At 40.1% G+C, this 19,231-nt stretch overlaps 2 protein-coding genes across 7 annotated transcripts in view; both read left to right on the top strand.

Annotated features, from left to right (window-relative positions):
- ubr4 (ubiquitin protein ligase E3 component n-recognin 4) overlaps positions 1-14,015 on the top strand; it is a 92,890-nt gene extending 78,875 nt beyond the window's left edge. For all 5 annotated transcript variants that reach the window (XM_052091240.1, XM_052091238.1, XM_052091237.1 and 2 more), the window contains 25 exons: positions 108-237; positions 334-491; positions 584-693; positions 812-953; positions 1,048-1,129; positions 1,257-1,430; positions 1,514-1,635; positions 1,725-1,922; positions 2,040-2,120; positions 2,213-2,300; positions 2,409-2,536; positions 2,630-2,737; positions 2,849-2,968; positions 3,078-3,268; positions 3,399-3,572; positions 3,756-3,855; positions 3,959-4,177; positions 5,212-5,325; positions 8,983-9,125; positions 9,229-9,354; positions 9,819-10,013; positions 10,308-10,532; positions 11,747-11,837; positions 12,417-12,579; positions 12,840-14,015. In XM_052091240.1, coding sequence (XP_051947200.1) covers positions 108-237; positions 334-491; positions 584-693; positions 812-953; positions 1,048-1,129; positions 1,257-1,430; positions 1,514-1,635; positions 1,725-1,922; positions 2,040-2,120; positions 2,213-2,300; positions 2,409-2,536; positions 2,630-2,737; positions 2,849-2,968; positions 3,078-3,268; positions 3,399-3,572; positions 3,756-3,855; positions 3,959-4,177; positions 5,212-5,325; positions 8,983-9,125; positions 9,229-9,354; positions 9,819-10,013; positions 10,308-10,532; positions 11,747-11,837; positions 12,417-12,579; positions 12,840-12,904 — 3,447 coding nt within the window. In that variant the 3' untranslated portion in view covers positions 12,905-14,015. The remainder of the gene's footprint in view (positions 1-107; positions 238-333; positions 492-583; positions 694-811; positions 954-1,047; positions 1,130-1,256; positions 1,431-1,513; positions 1,636-1,724; positions 1,923-2,039; positions 2,121-2,212; positions 2,301-2,408; positions 2,537-2,629; positions 2,738-2,848; positions 2,969-3,077; positions 3,269-3,398; positions 3,573-3,755; positions 3,856-3,958; positions 4,178-5,211; positions 5,326-8,982; positions 9,126-9,228; positions 9,355-9,818; positions 10,014-10,307; positions 10,533-11,746; positions 11,838-12,416; positions 12,580-12,839) is intronic.
- Positions 14,016-16,516: 2,501 nt separating this feature from the next.
- Positions 16,517-19,231, top strand: part of iffo2a (intermediate filament family orphan 2a) — a 40,539-nt gene continuing 37,824 nt past the window's right edge. For both annotated transcript variants that reach the window (XM_052091262.1, XM_052091260.1), the window contains exon 1: positions 16,517-17,353. In XM_052091262.1, the coding sequence (XP_051947222.1) occupies positions 16,812-17,353 (542 nt within the window). In that variant the 5' untranslated portion in view covers positions 16,517-16,811. The remainder of the gene's footprint in view (positions 17,354-19,231) is intronic.

Below are 19,231 nucleotides of genomic sequence, written 5' to 3'. Positions count from 1 at the left end.
CTCAATTGTAGTACTGATGTACCTGTATATTATTGTATTGAATTGAGCAATATGGATTAATATTCTGCATTTACTTTACTCACTTTTTGATATTTTGTCTTTATCAGGATGCTGCCGTTGAATCACTGACTACAGTCAAGCCATATAACAATGAAATCCACGCACAGGCTCAGCTCTGGCTCAAAAAAGACCCCAAGGCATCTTATGAAGCCTGGAAAAAGTGCCTTCCTGCGAGATGTAAATATTCAAATTCAAATTTCCAAAGCTTTGCCCATTTGTGTATAATCTCTTTCCTACTTATATTTTGGAATTGTGCACCATTGTTTTTCAAAGGTCAGGAAACTGTCTCTAAGCCCTTGAACAAGGCAGATATCAGGAAGCAGTACCTGATGGAGAAGTATGTATGGAAGTGGAAGCAGTTCATGAAGTTCAGAACGGAGGGGCTGTTCCCTCGCCTGCTCAAACTGGGCCACAACAACTGGCTGAGACAAGTACTTATTGCCTCTGCTACAACCTCTCAGGTCTCTGAAATATACAATCCCAAGTTTTTTTGTAATATGCTCCTATCTGTCCCCTATCATAGGTGCTCTTCACCCCGGCCACACAGGCAGCAAGGCAGGCAGCCTGCACCATTGTTGAAGCTCTAACAACAATCCCCAGCCGCAAGCAGCAAGTTCTGGACCTTCTAACAAGGTACATATTACTTGGATTGAGACACATCAATATTGATAATATTTTTCTACACCAGACTCAAGTCAGTGATTTAGGAGTCATTATCACTGTACTGAAGTTTTTGATGTGTGTTCCGCAGTTATCTGGATGAGCTGAGCATTGCAGGAGAGTGTGCTGCTGAATATCTGGCTCTGTATCAGAAGCTCATTAAGCCTGCACACTGGAAGGTTTACCTGGTTGCCCGTGGTGTCCTGCCATACATTGGCAACCTCATCACCAAGGTACAGTTAGAAACATGAGATAATATAATATTTGGTTTGATGAGATGTAATTTTCTTTAGCCAACACTCAATTAATTGTCTTTCTCTTTTTTAGGAAATTGCTCATCTCCTTGCCCTTGAAGAGGCAACACTGAGCACAGATTTACAGCAAGGATATGCCCTCAAGAGCCTAACTGGTAAATACATTTAAGTTTTTTTTTCTTCTTTGGTCTAGAATGTTACGTTAGCTGCCAATAATGCTGTAAAGGAATTTCTCAGGAACTGAGAAAGGATGTGATGTAAAAGTATTTTTTTCTCTCACAGGGCTGCTGTCCTCTTTCGTGGAGGTGGAGTCCATTAAGCGTCACTTTAAGAGTCGGCTGGTTGGCACCGTGCTGAATGGCTACCTGTGTCTGAGGAAGCTGGTAGTGCAGAGAACCAAACTGATCGATGAGACTCAAGATATGCTGCTGGAGATGCTGGAGGATATGACTACAGGTTCCAGCCTTCACCTTCAGAAGTCTCATACTTGCTGTCTTATTAGAGAGAAACATGTCTCAATGCTTTCTCTTCTCTTTTAGGGACAGAGTCTGAGACCAAAGCATTCATGGCTGTGTGTATTGAAACTGCCAAACGGTATGACCTGGATGATTATCGCACCCCTGTCTTCATCTTCGAGAGGCTGTGTAGCATAATTTATCCTGTGAGTACTCCTTTTACTAGCTCTTGAGCTGTCATAGCTTTTGAAAAATAGCCTTCTCAAAACTCAAGCTGATTTTCCTCTCTGTGAAGGAGGAGAATGAGGTGACGGAGTTCTTTGTTACGCTGGAGAAAGACCCTCAGCAGGAGGACTTCCTGCAGGGGCGTATGCCAGGAAACCCATATAGCAGTAATGAACCAGGCATTGGCCCTCTCATGAGGGATATCAAGAACAAGATCTGCCAAGATTGTGATCTTGTGGCACTGCTGGAGGACGACAGCGGCATGGAGGTACAACTTCTGAGACTCTAATGTGTTATGGGTTTACATGTAAACCAATTTACAATGACATCTATAACATTTTTAAAGGGATTAGTAATGCCTTTTCCCTTTTGCCTTTCTTTGTAGCTCCTTGTGAATAACAAGATTATTAGTCTGGATCTGTCAGTTGCTGAGGTCTATAAGAAAGTCTGGTGCCCCACCAATGAGGTGAGTCAAAAATGACAACAACAAAAAAACCTTCTTTCATCTTTTTTATATTATCACTTATGCTTTAACCACACTGTATATTGCAAAACAAGGGTGAGCCAATGAGGATCATCTACAGAATGAGGGGGCTTCTTGGAGATGCAACAGAGGAGTTCATTGAATCTTTGGACTCAACTACAGGTATCTCTTGTTGTTCTATTGCACCTATTTTTCTTAACATTGTTGTATGTCTTCTAGTTTACCTCATATTTCTTTTTTATAATTGTATTTATATTCTTTCTCTTGCAGATGAAGAGGAGGATGATGAGGAGGTCTATAAAATGGCCGGAGTGATGGCACAGTGTGGAGGGCTGGAATGCATGCTGAACAGGCTCTCTGGAATCAAAGATTTCAAACAGGGCAGGCATCTTCTCACAGTGAGTATAGATTTCACATTACATTAACATATTGAAGGTTTGGTTGAATACCACCAGAAAACACTAATAGTTGTTTTTACCATCACTTTGAAGGTTCTTCTTAAGTTGTTTAGCTACTGTGTGAAAGTGAAGATCAACAGACAGCAGCTGGTGAAACCAGAGATGAACACCCTGAATGTTATGTTGGGCACACTGAATCTGGTAAGAAACATACCTTGAGGATCATCGCTAGAGCCTTTCCTTGTGGAATTCAATATTTAAGAGAAAATTGGTGATTGGATGTTGTAAGTGAAGTCCAATATTGTGTTTCAGGCACTGGTTGCAGAGCAGGAGAGCAAAGACAGTGGAGGAGCATCGATAGCAGAGCAGGTTCTTAGTATTATGGAGATAATCCTGGACGAGGCCAATGCTGAGACAGTATCTGAAGACAAGGTCAGCAAGATAATTTAAGCAATGCAATTAATGTTACAACTTTATGAACTAGAAAAATTTTTAAATTAGTCAGTTTTATTCAGATCTCTCCATTGTTTTGCTCCTTCAGGGTAACCTGCTGCTGACAGGAGATAAGGACCAGCTGGTGATGCTTCTGGACCAGATCAACACGTTGTTTGTGCGCTCCAATCCCAGTGTATTGCAGGGACTGTTGCGCATCATCCCCTACCTGTCCTTTGGAGAACTGGAGAAGATGCACATCCTGGTTGAGCGCTTCAAACCCTGCTGCAACTTTGACAAGTATGGAGTATTGACAAGTATTCATCTCAGCATGGCAAAATTTAAGTTATTACTGCAAACTCTTTGACTTCCCCCTGCAGGAATGGAGAATATTTGCAGCTTTTTACACCACTTTCTTTTTCTCATGAAGGTATGATGAGGAGCACAGTGCAGATGACAAGGTCTTCTTGGACTGCTTCTGTAAAATAGCTGCAGGAATCAAGAACAACAGCAATGGTCATCAACTGAAAGACCTCATCCTACAGAAGGGCATCACCCAGAGATCTCTGGACTACATGAAGAAACATATCCCCTGTGCTAAGAAGTATGATGTGTCTTCATACTAAAATTTAAAATGTTTAGTCAAACTGTATTTTAGGCCATTACCACTGATACTATAATAAAATTCCATATCACTCCATCACTCTCCAGAAAAATGACTTGTATAAACAAACTGTTTAAAGAGTGATTGCCCTGACTATAAAAGTTTTTTTGTTTTGTTTTTTAGTCTGGATGCAGATGTTTGGAAGAAGTTCCTTGCTCGACCAGCCCTCCCTTTCATCCTTAGACTGCTGCGTGGTTTGGCCACCCAGCACCCTCCTACACAGGTAATGGTTTTAACTAGCATGAAATATTTCTTAATATTTCCTCATCCACAATGTAGTATGAACCTAACTGTCCCTTACCCTCTTCTCTGTTTGTACCTGATAGATGATAATCGGAACAGATTCAATAACCAATTTGCACAAGCTGGAGCAGGTGTCCAGTGACGAGGGTATCGGCACTTTAGCAGAGAATCTTCTGGAGGCACTTAGGGAGCATGCAGATGTTAACCTGAAGATTGATGCTGCTCGAAGGGAAACTCGAGCAGAGAAGAAACGCATGGCCATGGCAATGAGGCAGAAAGCTCTCGGCACTCTGGGAATGACAGTGAGTTGTTACTGTCAGTTTAGAAACTTGATGTATAGACCAGTTGAAGAGAACTGCTTTGTCTACAGATCTTTAATCTTGTATCAGGGCCTTATTAATGTATTTACATTTGTTTATTTATATTTAATTTCTTTATTTGTATTCCCCCATAATCTGCCTCATACCAGAGTCCACTGTCTCTGAAGCATATTTTATTGGATAATGGTGGTTTTAATTCAATAAGCAAATTGGGTAACACTTTACAAAAAGGTTCCATTTGTTAATGCATTAGGTATCATGAACAAACAATTAACAATATAATGTTTACTGCAATTATTAAACATTTGTTAATGTAGTTAATAACCAAACCCTTTTTTTTTTTTTTTTTTTATCAAACCAGATTTTGAGTTTTTAATCAAAAGTAGATTTTAAAAAGCTTTTATGGGCTTTTAATCTGTATGCCTTTTATTACATTTTAACTTGGTTTTAGCTATGTAAAAAAGCCATGGGGCCTGGTGTGGCATCAAATCACAAACAATCACATTTTTAAAGGTGCATTCAGTGACTTGTCTTTGTGTCATCTTGTACTTACCTAGTATAAGAACACCTAGTGGCTTGGATGTAGCATCATTTCAAATCTATGGTTTTTAGTTTCAGATGCCATTGTAGAAATTTAGTATTCACAGTCAGTCATGATTACTTTAATCAATGAGTGAAAGTGTCAAATAACAGGACTGTTACTGAGATTAAGCGAGTAGTACTGGGCAGGTCATGTGATTCTAACATGGCAGCCCCCATGTGCGGACGCTCTCCATGTAGAATAAAACAGCTTTTATAAGGTTACTGATGTGATTGGAGTCTTCATTATAATGAGTGATCATTATTTGTGTTTTTCCAATTATGTTAGCACTTTTAACAAACAATTTAACTTCGTTTTCATTGTGGTTTTCATGAACAACCCCTTTGTCTTATATCACTTGTGTTTTGTGACTTATTTGTCCCCAGTTTTATTATACTGTCACTGCAAGGTCAATATTTTGATTGTTTGCTTTCAGACCAATGAGAAGGGTCAGGTGGTGACTAAGACGTCCCTGCTTAAACAGATGGAAGAGCTCATTGAAGAACCTGGGTTGACCTGCTGTATTTGTAGAGAGGGCTACAAGTTCCAGGTATGCATTAGGGCCACAAGAGGGCGCATTAAATACATGAACCATACAGCACCATTATATTGTTGCAAATAACTTTCTTGGCTGTTCAACTAATGTGCATATAATAAATAAATAAAATGTTTTAGTCACATTTAGTATATTCAAATGTTAAGTCAAAATTAAAATGAGGGGGGAAAACATTTAAATAACGGCGAAATAGCACAATGTTTTATGTAGGGTAGCAATATTCCCAGATAGCAGTGTTATTCAGCTCAACTCGGTGGTGAAGCGGCTCAGATTATCAGGTCAGGGGCTGTTCAAACAGATGGAACACAACAGAATGAAACCGAATGTGAGGATCTTGAGACACACATTTCCAAGTTGAACATCTTTCCTGACCAAGCATTTAAAAAAACTCATTGCTTAATCTGGAAACACTTATCAAGTACCTCCACCTACTGTAAGGGGCTGTTCACTCAGAACAGTTTTGCAAGCATCCTTTTGTTTTTCTGCGAAACCATGTGAGCTAGGTGAATTTTAGGTTACTCCCATAACCCCGGTTCTTTATTAACAGGAGTGAGGTATCTCACTATGAGAATTAGCCTCAGGCGTATCTGACACTAGAAGCAATGAAACCACATCTGTCAGAATGAGCTCTCAAGCTCTCTGGAGGTCACAACCCCAGACTAAAATAACTTCTATATTGACAGACAATTAAGCCGCTAGTCCTCCGATGAGGAAAACAGTGGCGGGTAAAAAGCCAGCAAGTTCACTGGCTTACAGCTGAGCGTGGAGTCACTCTCCTTGGGCACAAAGGCTGGATTTGTTTTAAGAGTCACTAAACAAATCCACCACAAAGTGTATACAAGAGTGATGTACCAACAAAGCATTGGGTTCACTTACTCGCTTTGTGGTCATCAGAGCCAGTAACAAAACTACCTTTAGCGAAAGGAGCTTCAATTCCATACTTTCAACTGGCTCAAAGGGAGGCTGAGAAAGCGCGTTCAGAACCACAGGCAGATCTCATTACTAAACTAGCGGTTTTGACACCCTGTTCAAATGCTGAACGAAAGGCACTGTCAGAAATTCGTAAACTAATCCCTGATGAGCCATACCTTTTGGAATTTTCTGTGTGACGGTAAATGCCAATGTGAAAATATGCGTCTTTCTGATCGACTGACATAAAGCAGTCTCTGGGACAAACAAATTGAGAGAGCGTTTTAAGCATGAGCATTTTGAATTTGTACATTCTGAGGTGTTTGTTGAGGTTCTGCAAATCCAGAATGGGACTGAGACCTTCCCCTTTCTTGGGGGTGATGAAATACCAGGAGTAAAAACCCCGACTCACTGATGGTGCTAAGGCACCATCAAGCGGCAGAGCTGGGGATTGCAGCTCTAAATTGGTCATTATTTGGGAGATTTTTGTGTTTATTTTCCCACAAACTCTCTTTTTGAGGAAGTAGTGGAACGGAGACTCCGTGAGTGCTGTTCACCCACTCCATGTCCCGAACCAGAACACTGGTTAGGTTGCCACCTTTTCTTCTTCCTCTGAGTTCTGGAACCCAGAATGTGACTGCAGCAGAACTCAAGCAGTGAGTTTTCAGCGAAGGCAAGTTTCAAATGAAAAAAAAAAAAGGGCTTTTGGTTCCACTAGGGTGTCCATGAAGACCGTCTCTGTCCGTCTCCGCTCTGGACAGCTCCTCTTGACATCTGCAGGTTGAGATCCACAATGACACAGATCTCCAACAACGCTGCATCCAGCGCCCCGGTATCAATTTTTCACAACATTTCCTCCCTTATTTCGACCTGATTCGCTGTGAGGAGCAAGGTGGCATTAAGTGCCCTCATGACTAAGGCTGAAGATCGGTAGATCTTTTGATAAATGGAGGCAGACCATCTCTCAGTCAGTCCCAGCAATGGAGGAGTGGACGAAAAGGCTGCCCAATGATTAAGGTGAAGGTGATTCACCGCTGATGCCTCGACCGGAGGGGGGCTGGACGTCCCCAGATCATCCATCCCATGCACATCCAGCCTAGAGAAACCTTTAACGGCACTCTGTGAGAAAATGGCTTGTCCCAAAAATGTTGCATCTCTGCGACGCACGCTGGGATGGCAGGAATCAATTGTTTTATTGGGGCAGCAAGAGATGACAGCCATTTACTGTCATACAGGTCACTCTCTGCACCCTTGCCCACCTGCTGTGTCGGCCAGTCGATGGAGAGTTTGGCTGCCACCCATCTACACATTTCAACAAGGTCCAGCTCTCCCTGGACAGGAGAGGGGGACACGCCCATTGCCCTGCCCGGCCGAGAAAAAGCAGGGATAATAGTATCATCCTCATCCTCCTCGCCATCGTCATCCAAAAGGTGATCATCTTCGCAATCCTCTTCCCCCTCTTCCCTGTCCCCCACCAAAGGGGCAGATTCAAAAAGGGGAGGCAGATTGGTGGAAACTTCGTCCATTAAATCGCCCCAGCTGCGCTGTTCGTGCAGCTGGGGTGGGGATCCCTTTCCACTGGCGATGGAGGAAAAACAAGGATACCCACTGTTTGATGCCGCAACCCGTACCCTACAAAACTCACCGTACGAACCAGGAATAGTGCGGGCAACACACGGGATTAGCGAGTGCAGCCTGCTCATGTCTGATCCTGAGAAAGGTGATGCAGAGCAGGTAGGAATCCTTGGGCAAGGTCATATATCCACACGTGCACTGATGGGAGGGATCCTTCCCCTTTGCTCCACCGCCATTACAGAAAACTGAGCTCAAGAACACAGAGCCAGTTCACCACAACGTGGCACTCAATTCTGTGTGAAACCCCAGATCTCTCCTTAATGTGTTAAGGCCAGCCAATCAGCCACCACTATGAACTGCAGGAGAGGGTGGAAGCTATAACCGCTATAACTCTACTGGAAAAATACGTAAAAGTCCTGACGTACTGGTTTATGCCCAGTGAAGCAATATTGACACATTTGCTTCAACAGTGAATATATTCGCAAAAGAAAAAAGCAGCGCTCTGCGATGTACCTGAATGGCTCGTCTAACAACTGTATAGCAACCACTCTGCTGAGGATAGCTTCCAATTATCTTCATGGGGAAGAGAACGAGAAATACCAGAGACCTGTGCTGGTGTGTTATATAGGGAGGTAGGGCTACCTTATCACTGCTGTGATTGGTCTGTCAGTTGACCAATATGATGTCATTGCTTCCAGTATTGGATAATCCTGAGGCGAATTCCCATAGTGAGATACCAAACGAATGTTAGAGAGAACATCTTTGTTTCGCTATGTTCTTGTTTATTCAGCGTCTTGAGCAGCAGCACTGTTTTGTAGATTCTGTGTCGAATCTAAAAGAACTTTAAAAAAGCATGTCAAGATACCTACTTTCTGTTAAACTGTATATGTTGCGCTGTGTCTAGCCTTTTTAGTGCAAGAATGCGATCGATCTGAAGTCATCGTCAGTGCTTGGCACACATCCAAAATAAGAATGCACAGTTTTAGCATTCGAATATGCATTTGTTTTCTTAAATTCAACTAATATTCACATTTTAATTTGACAGCCCTGGTATGTATGCTTATTGTTTGCATTTGATTTTACTGTAGGTCCCATAATCTGTTGTGCCATTGTGTTATGATTTCTTCTTTGCTGTCTAATGTTTGCACATATTCTGCACCCCCACAGCCTACCAAAGTACTAGGCATCTATACATTTACGAAGCGTGTAGCCCTTGAGGAGTCTGAGAACAAACCGCGCAAACAGCAGGGCTACAGCACTGTCTCACACTTTAACATAGTCCACTATGACTGTCACCTTGCTGCTGTCAGGTGAGTGAAATTGGCATGTATCTTTGTGAATACATTGGATTTGATCAAGAAACGTTTATAGCCCCCATGGTGTCTTATATTTATCTTTTTATGTCTGGATCAGGCTTGCTAGAGGGCGCGAGGAATGGGAGAGTGCCGCACTACAAAATGCCAATACAAAGTGCAATGGGCTTCTACCAGTATGGGGGCCACATGTACCCGAATCTGCCTTTGCCACCTGTCTGGCAAGGTATGCCCTGCTTGCATTTTGAAGTGAATGAGTACAAAGATGTTGTCCTGCGCAAGTAACTGATTGTATTAGGAATAATATACAGTCAGCCGGTCATAATCACGAAATAGACCCCCACAGGGTGATCGGGTCTTGTATCATCCTGAAGGATTTTATTTTGCGATTATGACCAGCTGATTGTTCAATATGCCACTTATTGCATGCCTAATTACTGAATTAATAAATGGACATTATTTGATCTGAAATTATGTCATAAGAAAGAGACCACAGAGTTCTTCAAGAGACATGAAATTAGCTTTGTTAATTGTTTGCCTGGGACAACAGTTAGTTTTGCAGATTAGTGGTCATTGTACAAAAATATTTGACCACAGAATGCTGCAACTGACCAATCAGAATCAAGTATTCCAGTATAAATATAAATGTAGCATTCTGTATTGTAATCCTGTTTTGGTACTGTTTTACAGGCACAACACATATCTGCAGGAGTGCACAGGCCAGAGGGAACCCACATACCAGCTTAACATTCATGATACCAAGCTGCTGTTCCTACGATTTGCCATGGAGCAATCCTTCAGTGTGGACACAGGGGGAGGAGGCCGCGAGAGCAACATCCACCTCATCCCCTACATCATTCACACAGTTCTCTATGTTCTTAACACGTGCGTATCTCCGCTTTTCCTTTGTTACTACTTCAGTTCTAGTAAGGGTAGGACTACTTTGACAAATATTTTGTTCCAGGATATGTTGATTAATATCTTGCCTGGAAAAATCATGGTGACTCTGCCACAACTTAACTTGGTGTCTCTGTTTAATTATGGGCATGCTTGGAATGCCCCAACTTGAGCTTTTACCTTTTGCATTAACTGTTTTGAATTCCACAAATTACTATTGGCCCATTCCAGTGCTGTTTGATATGTTACTGATGGATTTGGTATTTTATTTTTGCACTTCAGAACAAGGGCAACATCACGGGAGGAGAAGAATCTACAGAGCTTCTTGGAACAGCCTTGTGAGAAATGGATGGAGACTTCTTATGAGGTGGACGGGCCGCACTACTTCACCATATTGGCCATGCATATCCTACCACCTGAACGCTGGATGGCTACACGTGTTGACATCCTGCGCAGGCTGCTGGTCACCGCTCATGCTCGTAAGGTCTCACCAGGGGGTGCTAACAAGTAAGCGACCAATGCATGACTCTGCATGACTGAAAGCTAATTCACGATTCATAGGTTTTTAATTCAAAGATTTATTTAAAATAAAATATTTTATTCAAAAACAATGAAATTCTATTATATTAACAATGCAAATCTGTATGTCTGAAAATGCATTTATAGTATTGGGTACCCAAATGTTGACAGGCATGGTGGGAACCGTAAACTAATCCAAATAGTACAACACTAAAGTAACATTATCTGACTAAATTCAGTTTCCTCAACGCCTCATATGCAAATAAAGAGAAAAGAAATATCAACTACTTAAGATGAATTTACCTTAAATATTGTCTGCAAGTCCCCAAATGATACCAGTAAAATGGCACTATTTTATCTTATGGAAAATAACAGTTCCACTGCAGCGAAAGCATTTTATTTCAGTAGTGGCCACAAAATGAGTTGGTGTCTGTATAAATGGCTTGCTCATGTGATAGTCAGTGGCTGCCATGAGGAGAGATCTGACATGAGGTGCTTGAAAGCCTCAAAAAGCTGCTCAGAAAAAGTCTGAATGACAGTTACGGATGGCACAATCCTGTGAAGGGCAATAGAAGAGTGCAGCACGTGTCTATGAGGGAAGAGCTGTGAGGACAATGTGCACTTTGGAGGCCCGTTGGAATGAGCTACATGAATTGCAATTTCTTAAGATTTGTAGAATTTGATATAAAGTATTGACCAACACTAACGTTTCTCGATTCAAAAATCTTATTTCGCAATTGATACATATGAACTAGCAGGATTGGGAATCAATCGATGCATCAAAAAAAGGAATGAATTATTTCACCTTTACTCCACTCATATCAGAGCTAGAACATTTAAATGTGCTAAACATTGTGTTTGTTTAGGGTTTCTATTTTTGGTTTCGGCCGGTGTTTTGTCTCAAGCAGCTTATGTTGGCATTAAGCAGGATCATAGTGTGCCTTGAAGATCATGCTTAATTTTCTAGAGGCAGTGGTTAGGCCTGGTTTTGTTAGATTGCATTAGGTCTTAGAACTGCTTAGTTAGTAGTATTGTTTGTGGCCATATACACTGTTGAATGATGATGTTTACTGTAATTTGTATACATTTTTTATTTAGTTAAAAGTGCAGTTATAAAATGTTTTCGAAGAATGTTTTTGAAAAAAAAATGATAAATTAAATTAATGTGGAGATTTAATTACAGATTTGATTTATCATTTCAGACTCGCAGACAAAGCAGTGAAGGAGTATGCTGTTTACCGCTCACCACTTCTCTTCTGGGGTCTGGTGGACCTCATCTATGACATGTACAGGGTAGGAAAATATCCTCTCATCATCTCTCATTCATTTATGTTGATTTAAACATGTTTGAAATGTTTTATTTGAGTGCATTATTTAAGTCACTATTTTCATGAGTTTGGGTTTCATGAGTTGAAATGGAAATACTTTCTAATTTGTAAAGTGTTTTAACTGCATCAACAATGAAACACAAAGATAAACAGAATAAAGGGTCTGCATATATATTTTGATAGCCTTTTCTGTTTGACTAAGCAGAATAAAAATTTTCCCAGAGCAAGCTGTGCCACTGAGAAGTGTCTCTGTAATTTTACATTGCGATAGGAGATTCTGGAGCTGAATGCATTGTGTGATGTTTGTTTTAAAAAAATAAATAAAAAAAAAACCCAGTTAGTGTTTATTCACCGATGCTCGATGTTCAACTGTTGCTGAATGTCTGCTTTTTTTAATGGACTCCACTTAATAAAGGTGTAAGAATACCACATCTGACTCAATTTGTCAATGAAGGAAATGTTTGCATATATTATAGAAGATCCTTTCTTGCAATGGTTTATATTATAGTTTATAAAAATCCTGTTGTACATGTTCCCACTTCAGAAAGTGCCCACCAGCAACACAGAGGGAGGCTGGTCATTCTCACTCGCAGAGTACATAAGGCACAATGATATGCCCATCTATGAGGCTTCAGAAAGGGTGTTGAGGGCCTTCCAGGATGAGCTCATGCCTGCTGAATCCTTCTCAGAGTTCCTGGATGTCGTAGGTGAGAAATGTTTACAAACTTCTCTGCCATGTACTAAACACACAGTTGGCAAATGGATAGATTACAACTTGTCATATGTTCTAGGTTTAAGTAAAGAAATGTTCCAGGTTCAATAAAAGTTAAGCTTTATCTACTGTATTTGCAGCACCCTGTGGAAAATAATGTTGCTGTATATTGATCACTTTGATTCGTGGATATTGAAAACCCACAATCAAAGTTTTTCTCTTGAACTGACTCTGCTTTGCTGTATCTTTCTCCAGGACTTCTGTCAGACATCCCAGACCCTGATGCCTTCATGCAGGATCTGTTGAACTCTGTGCCCTGATAACACATTTATGCATCTCACTTTTGGACTTGAGACCGCTTTGTCCAACGCAGGTGTTCCTTGCAACGAAGTCCATCTGCTACCTGGACCCAGATACTGACTAACTCCAAAGGGACATCTTTCAATCGGGACCCAAGCTCCCAAACTTCTATCGGCTCACCCACACTCATTCACCTCTTCTTCTGCTCCTGATATCTGCCTTGGGTTTATTACATTATAATTCTCCTAAACCAGAAAGTGACGTGTAGCCTGAGTTAATGAACATTTATTCTAAATGGTTTTGTAACACCTACTACACAAACACAAAATGCTGTTTTGATCCAACATGTTGCAGGTGATCTGTTTGAGAATCTTATTTCACAAACAATCTGATGGCTTTTATTTTTCCCCTTTTTTTTTTTTTGGTCAAGTTCTAAATTGGCAAAAAATAAAGTTACAGCTTCACTGAAATGAGAACTAATCTCTCATTTTCATGTTCTATATTTCTGGACATTTTATTTTGTTGTTGTGGTGTTCTATGAATTGATTGCAGTTTGTAAGAAAGGCAAGGCCTGACACTGATTGTGTGATGTGATGCAAATGTGTGAAGATTGTTTTTTTTTTTTTTGTGTAAATGGTAAAAGAGTGAGATGAAAGCTTGTTACTTTTGTGTTACTCCTGTGAAATGGAAATACTTTCTAATTTGTAAAAGGTTTTACCTGTATCAACAATGAAAAACAAAGATAAACAGAATAAATGGTCTGCATATTTATTTTGGTAGCCTTTTTCCCCACTTTGTTTTTCTGTTTGTTTGGGTTTTTGTTTTATCAGAAGTCACAATATAAAATAAATGTTTTGTTTTGTCTTCCATGTGACTGTAATTCACAAAATAATACTTAGCAGAATAAACATTTTCCCAGAGCAAGCTGTGCCACAGAAGTGATTTTACGTTTATTCTAACAATATAAACACACCTGCGATAGGGGATTCTTGAGCTGAATGCATGGTGTGACATTTGTTTAAAAAAAAAAAAAAACAGTTAGTGTTAATTGGACTATTCTCGCTGCTACAATGTTCAACAGTTGCTGAATGTCTGCTTTTTTAATGGACTCAACTTAATAAAGGTGTAAGAAATACCACATCTGACTCAATTTGTCATGTAAGATGTAATACAACAGCAAAGGAAAGAAATGTTTGCATATATTATAGAAGATCCCTTCTTGCAATGGTTTATATTAGTTTATAAAAATCCTGTTGTACATATGTTTTGTGGAAAGGATTTCCAGCATCTAACCCTTTGTCAAAATTTCCAAGACTTAATATAAGCAAATGTTATATTTTCTAATGAAACTTTGCATACAAACACAAAATATTTCAGAAATAACTTAAAGGATAGTTTCTTAATGACGGCGCTCGATGTGAATGACACAGGAGGGTGGGGCCACACATACAGATGCCCATCATATATGTAAATCAAGAGGGTGCTTAAAGGCACAGCAGTACCCGGACATGTCTTCCACTCCTTCCATTTTCACTTCTGTGGGTGGGTGTACACAGACTGGGACTAGTTGAGGACTTCAGGGATGTACTGGCCATCAGGAGCATCTGGATTTTTCCCAGTGGGCCGGTCAGTCGCGTAGTGGGCTCATGTGACTAAATGGTCGGATTTTGCGACCGATTTTTCCCACCCATACAACTACAAAATTGCCCTATAGTACTGCCATTTACTGCTGCGCATGGGAAACAAAATATATATATATATATATTTATGCATTTTACATGGTCTTTCATTACAGATTCTATCATTTGTTTTTTAGAAACCATAATTACATCTGGTAATGGGGAGTATGTTTTTACTTGGGATTACCTTGATTTTAGTAATACAATAGTTCAATTCTGGATACTATGCAAGAAGTGTGGTAAATCGCCATGAGGTCAAGTACAAATAAGAATTTAAAGGGATAATTCACCAAAAAATAAAATTCTCTCTTCATTAACTCACCCTCATGCCATCCCAGATGTGTATGACTTTCTTTCTTCTCCTGATTCTGAACACAAAGATTTTTAGAAGAATACCTCAGCTCTGTAGGTCCATATAATGCAAGTGAATCTGTGAAATGCAAGTGATTTTAAAGCTCCAAAAAAGCATATTAAGGCAGCTTAACTGAAATCCATTCTTCTGAAGCAATCTGTTGGTGTGGGTGAGAAACAGATCAATATTTAAGGCCTTTTTTTACTATAAATTGTCCTCCCTGACCAGTAGATGGCAATATGCACGAAGAAGGTGAATGTGAAAGGCAAAGTTGGGACTGATAGTAGAAAAGGATGTCTGTTTCTCACCTAAACTTATCATAAATGTATCTTATGATGAAGTACCTCATACTGAAAAATCTACCTATTTGCTTACCTGTCTGTCCTGAAGAGAATTGACAATTTCTATCCAAATCTTCTCTTTATCCACCCGGTTGTGGTACAGTTCAGATGAAACATCAAATCTGGTGCTCCTGCCAATGTTCCACAAATTTTTCCTCCATTGCTTTGGTCCAATGTGACTTTCTCGATACCGCAGCCTGTTGCAGGTACATCAGGACTCACACTGAAATTTCCCGTGCCCCGTTTCTTGCTCTCTCATTGGCTGTATGTCAACGCTGCAGTTGTATTCAGTAAAAACATATTTCACATTGCACGATTTGGAATCGCAGACAGGTCCAGTTTTTAACATGCTAGATATCTTGCTGACATCGGCGACGCGTCGGCAATTCTCTCAAATCACATCTTTGATAATTCATACATTGCGATCGTCACTCACGGGAGCGAGCTCTGATTTGCCCATGATTTCTGTCTTTTCTCGGCGATATCCACAAAACTGTCTGCTTAAAATCGTGTAGAGTAAACTCGGCATTATGGATTACATTTAGTACCTTGAATTGTGAGGACCTACAGAGCTGAAATATTCTTCCAAATATGTGTTTGTGTTCAGCAGAAGAAATTCATACACATTTGGGATGGCATGAGGGTGAGTAAATGATGCGAGAATTTTCATTTTGGGGTCAACTATCCCTTTTCCAAGAGCTTTAAAGCCTGGACAAAGCTAGATATTTTCTCCTCTGTAAATATATTCAGTTCTAATTCAATAATTAAGAGCCTGGTGAAAATAAATATAAGTTAAGGAATGATACAGCCAGAATGTCTGAACTGTCTGTTAATGAACTTTTTAAAGATTTTGTTGTTAATATGTTGTTATCTCAACATATAATAATAGTCCCCTTAATGAAGTGCTGAGTACTAACTCAAAATGTTAAATATCTCAATTTAAAGGGCGTCTTAAAGACAGCACTGAATCCAAAGGATCTATCAGAAACATCTAATAACCAAGAGGGCGTGTCTTAAAGGCACAGTGCCTAATGCTACTGTTGTACAATTTTTTTCAAGTCAAGTAATTTTATATGTAGGCCTATAGCGCTTTTCACAACACACATAATTTTAAAGCAGCTTTACGGAAAATTATGCTTCAACAGAAAAAGCTGTAATATAGTAAAGCGTTTTTTTTTATTATTTTTAAAGGATTAGGGGCGGAGCAGACATGTCTTCATCTCCACCCGTTTTCTCTTTTGTGGGTGGATGTACGGTACTTAGATTGGGCTGAAATCTGAGTCTTTACCGCAAGTTGACACTAGTAACCAGCCCGTTGCATCAGTAGATGAAACGCTGGCCGCGTCCACCAGCGGATGGTAGAAGGGCAGTCGTGAGTTCATGAAATGTGGGCCAGTCACTGCGTTTTATCTGGCCGACAGAAGCACGCGTATGGCCTATTATTTGTGTGACATTAGATAAAGCGAGTGCATCTTGGCTCCGCGAGCATGGGGGTGACGTATGCTGCTTTACAGCATCTGTAGTTTAATGAAAGGAGACATTACTCGAGGGAAAAATGGATTTGCCTCGTTGTTTTCCGGACCCGGTGCTCAACCCGATAGTCTTCAATGAGACCGCGGCATCCCACGGAATCGGTGTAGCTTCTAGGACCGGGTCCGGCGCTACGGCATCCAGCGCACTGAGAAACGATTTGGGCTCCAACATTCATGTGCTGAAAACACTGAATCTCCGCTTCCGCTGTTTCCTTTCAAAAGTGCACGAATTAGAGCGCAGAAACAGGTTATTGGAGATCCAGCTGCAGCACGCGCAGGAGAAGTCCCGGTACCGATTGCTGTTTTCCCGAGAGAAAGCGGTTCAGACGAACCTCGAGCTGCCTTATGCAAACACCCTGTGTCATTCCAGACTTCCCGGTCAAATCTGGAGTTTCTCACACACCGCCAGATATGGAGAAAGGTTCGAGACTCATCAGGGGCCCGGAGTGTCCTGGACTCATCCTGATGGTGTCGGGGTTCAGATTGACACCATCACACCTGAACTCAGGGCCCTGTACAATGTTTTGGCCAAAGTCAAGCGCGACAGAGACGAGTACAGAAGAAAGTAAGTTCAGCTCAAGTTCATTTCTTGGAAATGTCCTCATCTGATAATACTCTTGTGTCCGCAAACAGAGAGCCAAGTAGTTTGTTTCTTTATTAACAGTAATTAAACAACTGAAATATTATAAACACTACAGTCATGTTTGGGAAGTGTTGTGTTTTTTGTTTTTGAATTGTTGTTTTTTTAAATTATTTTTATCATTATTATTTGCTTAATCAATCCTGACAAAAATGGTTACAAAGCCAAAATGTCATACTTGCTATTGTTACTACAACAACACTGTGGTGATTTGGTATTAGTTGCCACTGTCACCAACCAGGTATAACAAAGTGACAGAATATTGTGAAAGCTGTTTGAAGGTCCCAAATGATTTTTGCTGGTTTTACAGTAGCAACAATAACTCAAGTGATTGTGGTACTTTGTCAAAACTATAGTTACTATGGTATATTTTTGTAAAGGAAGGGTTTCATAATGACATATTCCCGGTTCAGTTCAAGTTAAGATCAATCGACAGCATTTGTGGCATAATGTTGTTTACCACAAAAAAGTATTCTGTCTTGCCCCTCCTCTTCTTTAAAAAAAAAAAAAGCTAATAACTTGGTTACAATATGCATTGGTTACAAAAAACAGTAAACAATATGTGTTAACATGATTTTAGTGTTATAAAATCACTTACTAACCTTTTCTGTGAAGTTTTAGCCAATTTTACAACTTCATTGCCATGATGATGTAATGTCAACAAACCATATGAATAATGAATGTAAAAAAATAACTTTTAAACTAAAATAATACATGAGTTTTAACAGAAGAAACAATTTATGTGCTTTTATAAAATTATAAGCTTCATATTTCTGTCTTTAAACCCTACAAAAATGGTCCCCATTCACTTCCATTGTAATTGCCTCACTGTAACCTCGAAGAAAAGAAGGGACGAGTCAAATTTTTTTTGTTGTAATCAACATCATGCCACAGATGCTGTCGATTGAGCTTAACTTCTATTGAACCCGGAATATACCTTTAAGGCCCCTTGGATTGCAAATATCTAATGTATGTTCCAAAGAAGTTAGTTGATCCTTGTCCCTTGTGTATTCATAGTAAACAAAAGTGTGCGTTTCCTTTCTTTTATATGTGGTTTTCCCTGGGTTATGTTTCTTCATAGTGTCTTTACAGTAGGGCTCTATAATCTGTAACCCCAGATGTTCTCCGGTGTCTTATTACAAAGCATACAGACCTGAAACCTAAGAAAGCAGAAGTGATATTTATGTGGCAGAAACCATTCACTTTTTCTCTTCTTCAAATGGGAAACTGTAAAACCAAGAGCCCCGGAGTGCAAAGCCCTCACATTGAATAGGAATCACTGGGAACTGGTCTATGACTTCTGCAGAATCTCTTTACATCATTTCACTTTTTCTCCATGGGGACCAACATCTGTTGTTATTACTTCATGTTATACATTTCCACCCATGTATAAGTGGGAAGGGAATTTCCCCCTCTGGGTTCTGTTTTAATATGTCATTTGATGAATTGGTTGAACCATGTTTTATTTATGTGTCAGTGTGAATTCCCAGTTCTTGTTGCTAAAGGATGCTTGATTTAAATGTCTACTGCTGGTATAGTGATTCATAAATCATTGTGCCAAATTCCATGTTTCTGACTAGCACACATTCATTGCGTGACTCAAAAGAGTTACTGTAACTTTAAGGCATTTCCGGCCCTCTAGAAACCCCAGACTCATGAAGGACGCTGAGGCATTTGCTTACACTGCTACAACAGCTAATAGACATGGAGTGAATTAATCAGGACTATATTTGGAGAAAAACCCACAATACCCACAAGAATTGCCTTTGTGATTCCCCAGACATGACCGTATCGTTTCTGAGA

The sequence above is a fragment of the Xyrauchen texanus genome, chromosome 25 (genome assembly GCF_025860055.1).
Source record: "Xyrauchen texanus isolate HMW12.3.18 chromosome 25, RBS_HiC_50CHRs, whole genome shotgun sequence".
NCBI classification, from domain to species: domain Eukaryota; kingdom Metazoa; phylum Chordata; class Actinopteri; order Cypriniformes; family Catostomidae; genus Xyrauchen; species Xyrauchen texanus.
This window is presented reverse-complemented; position numbering and strand designations above follow the sequence as displayed.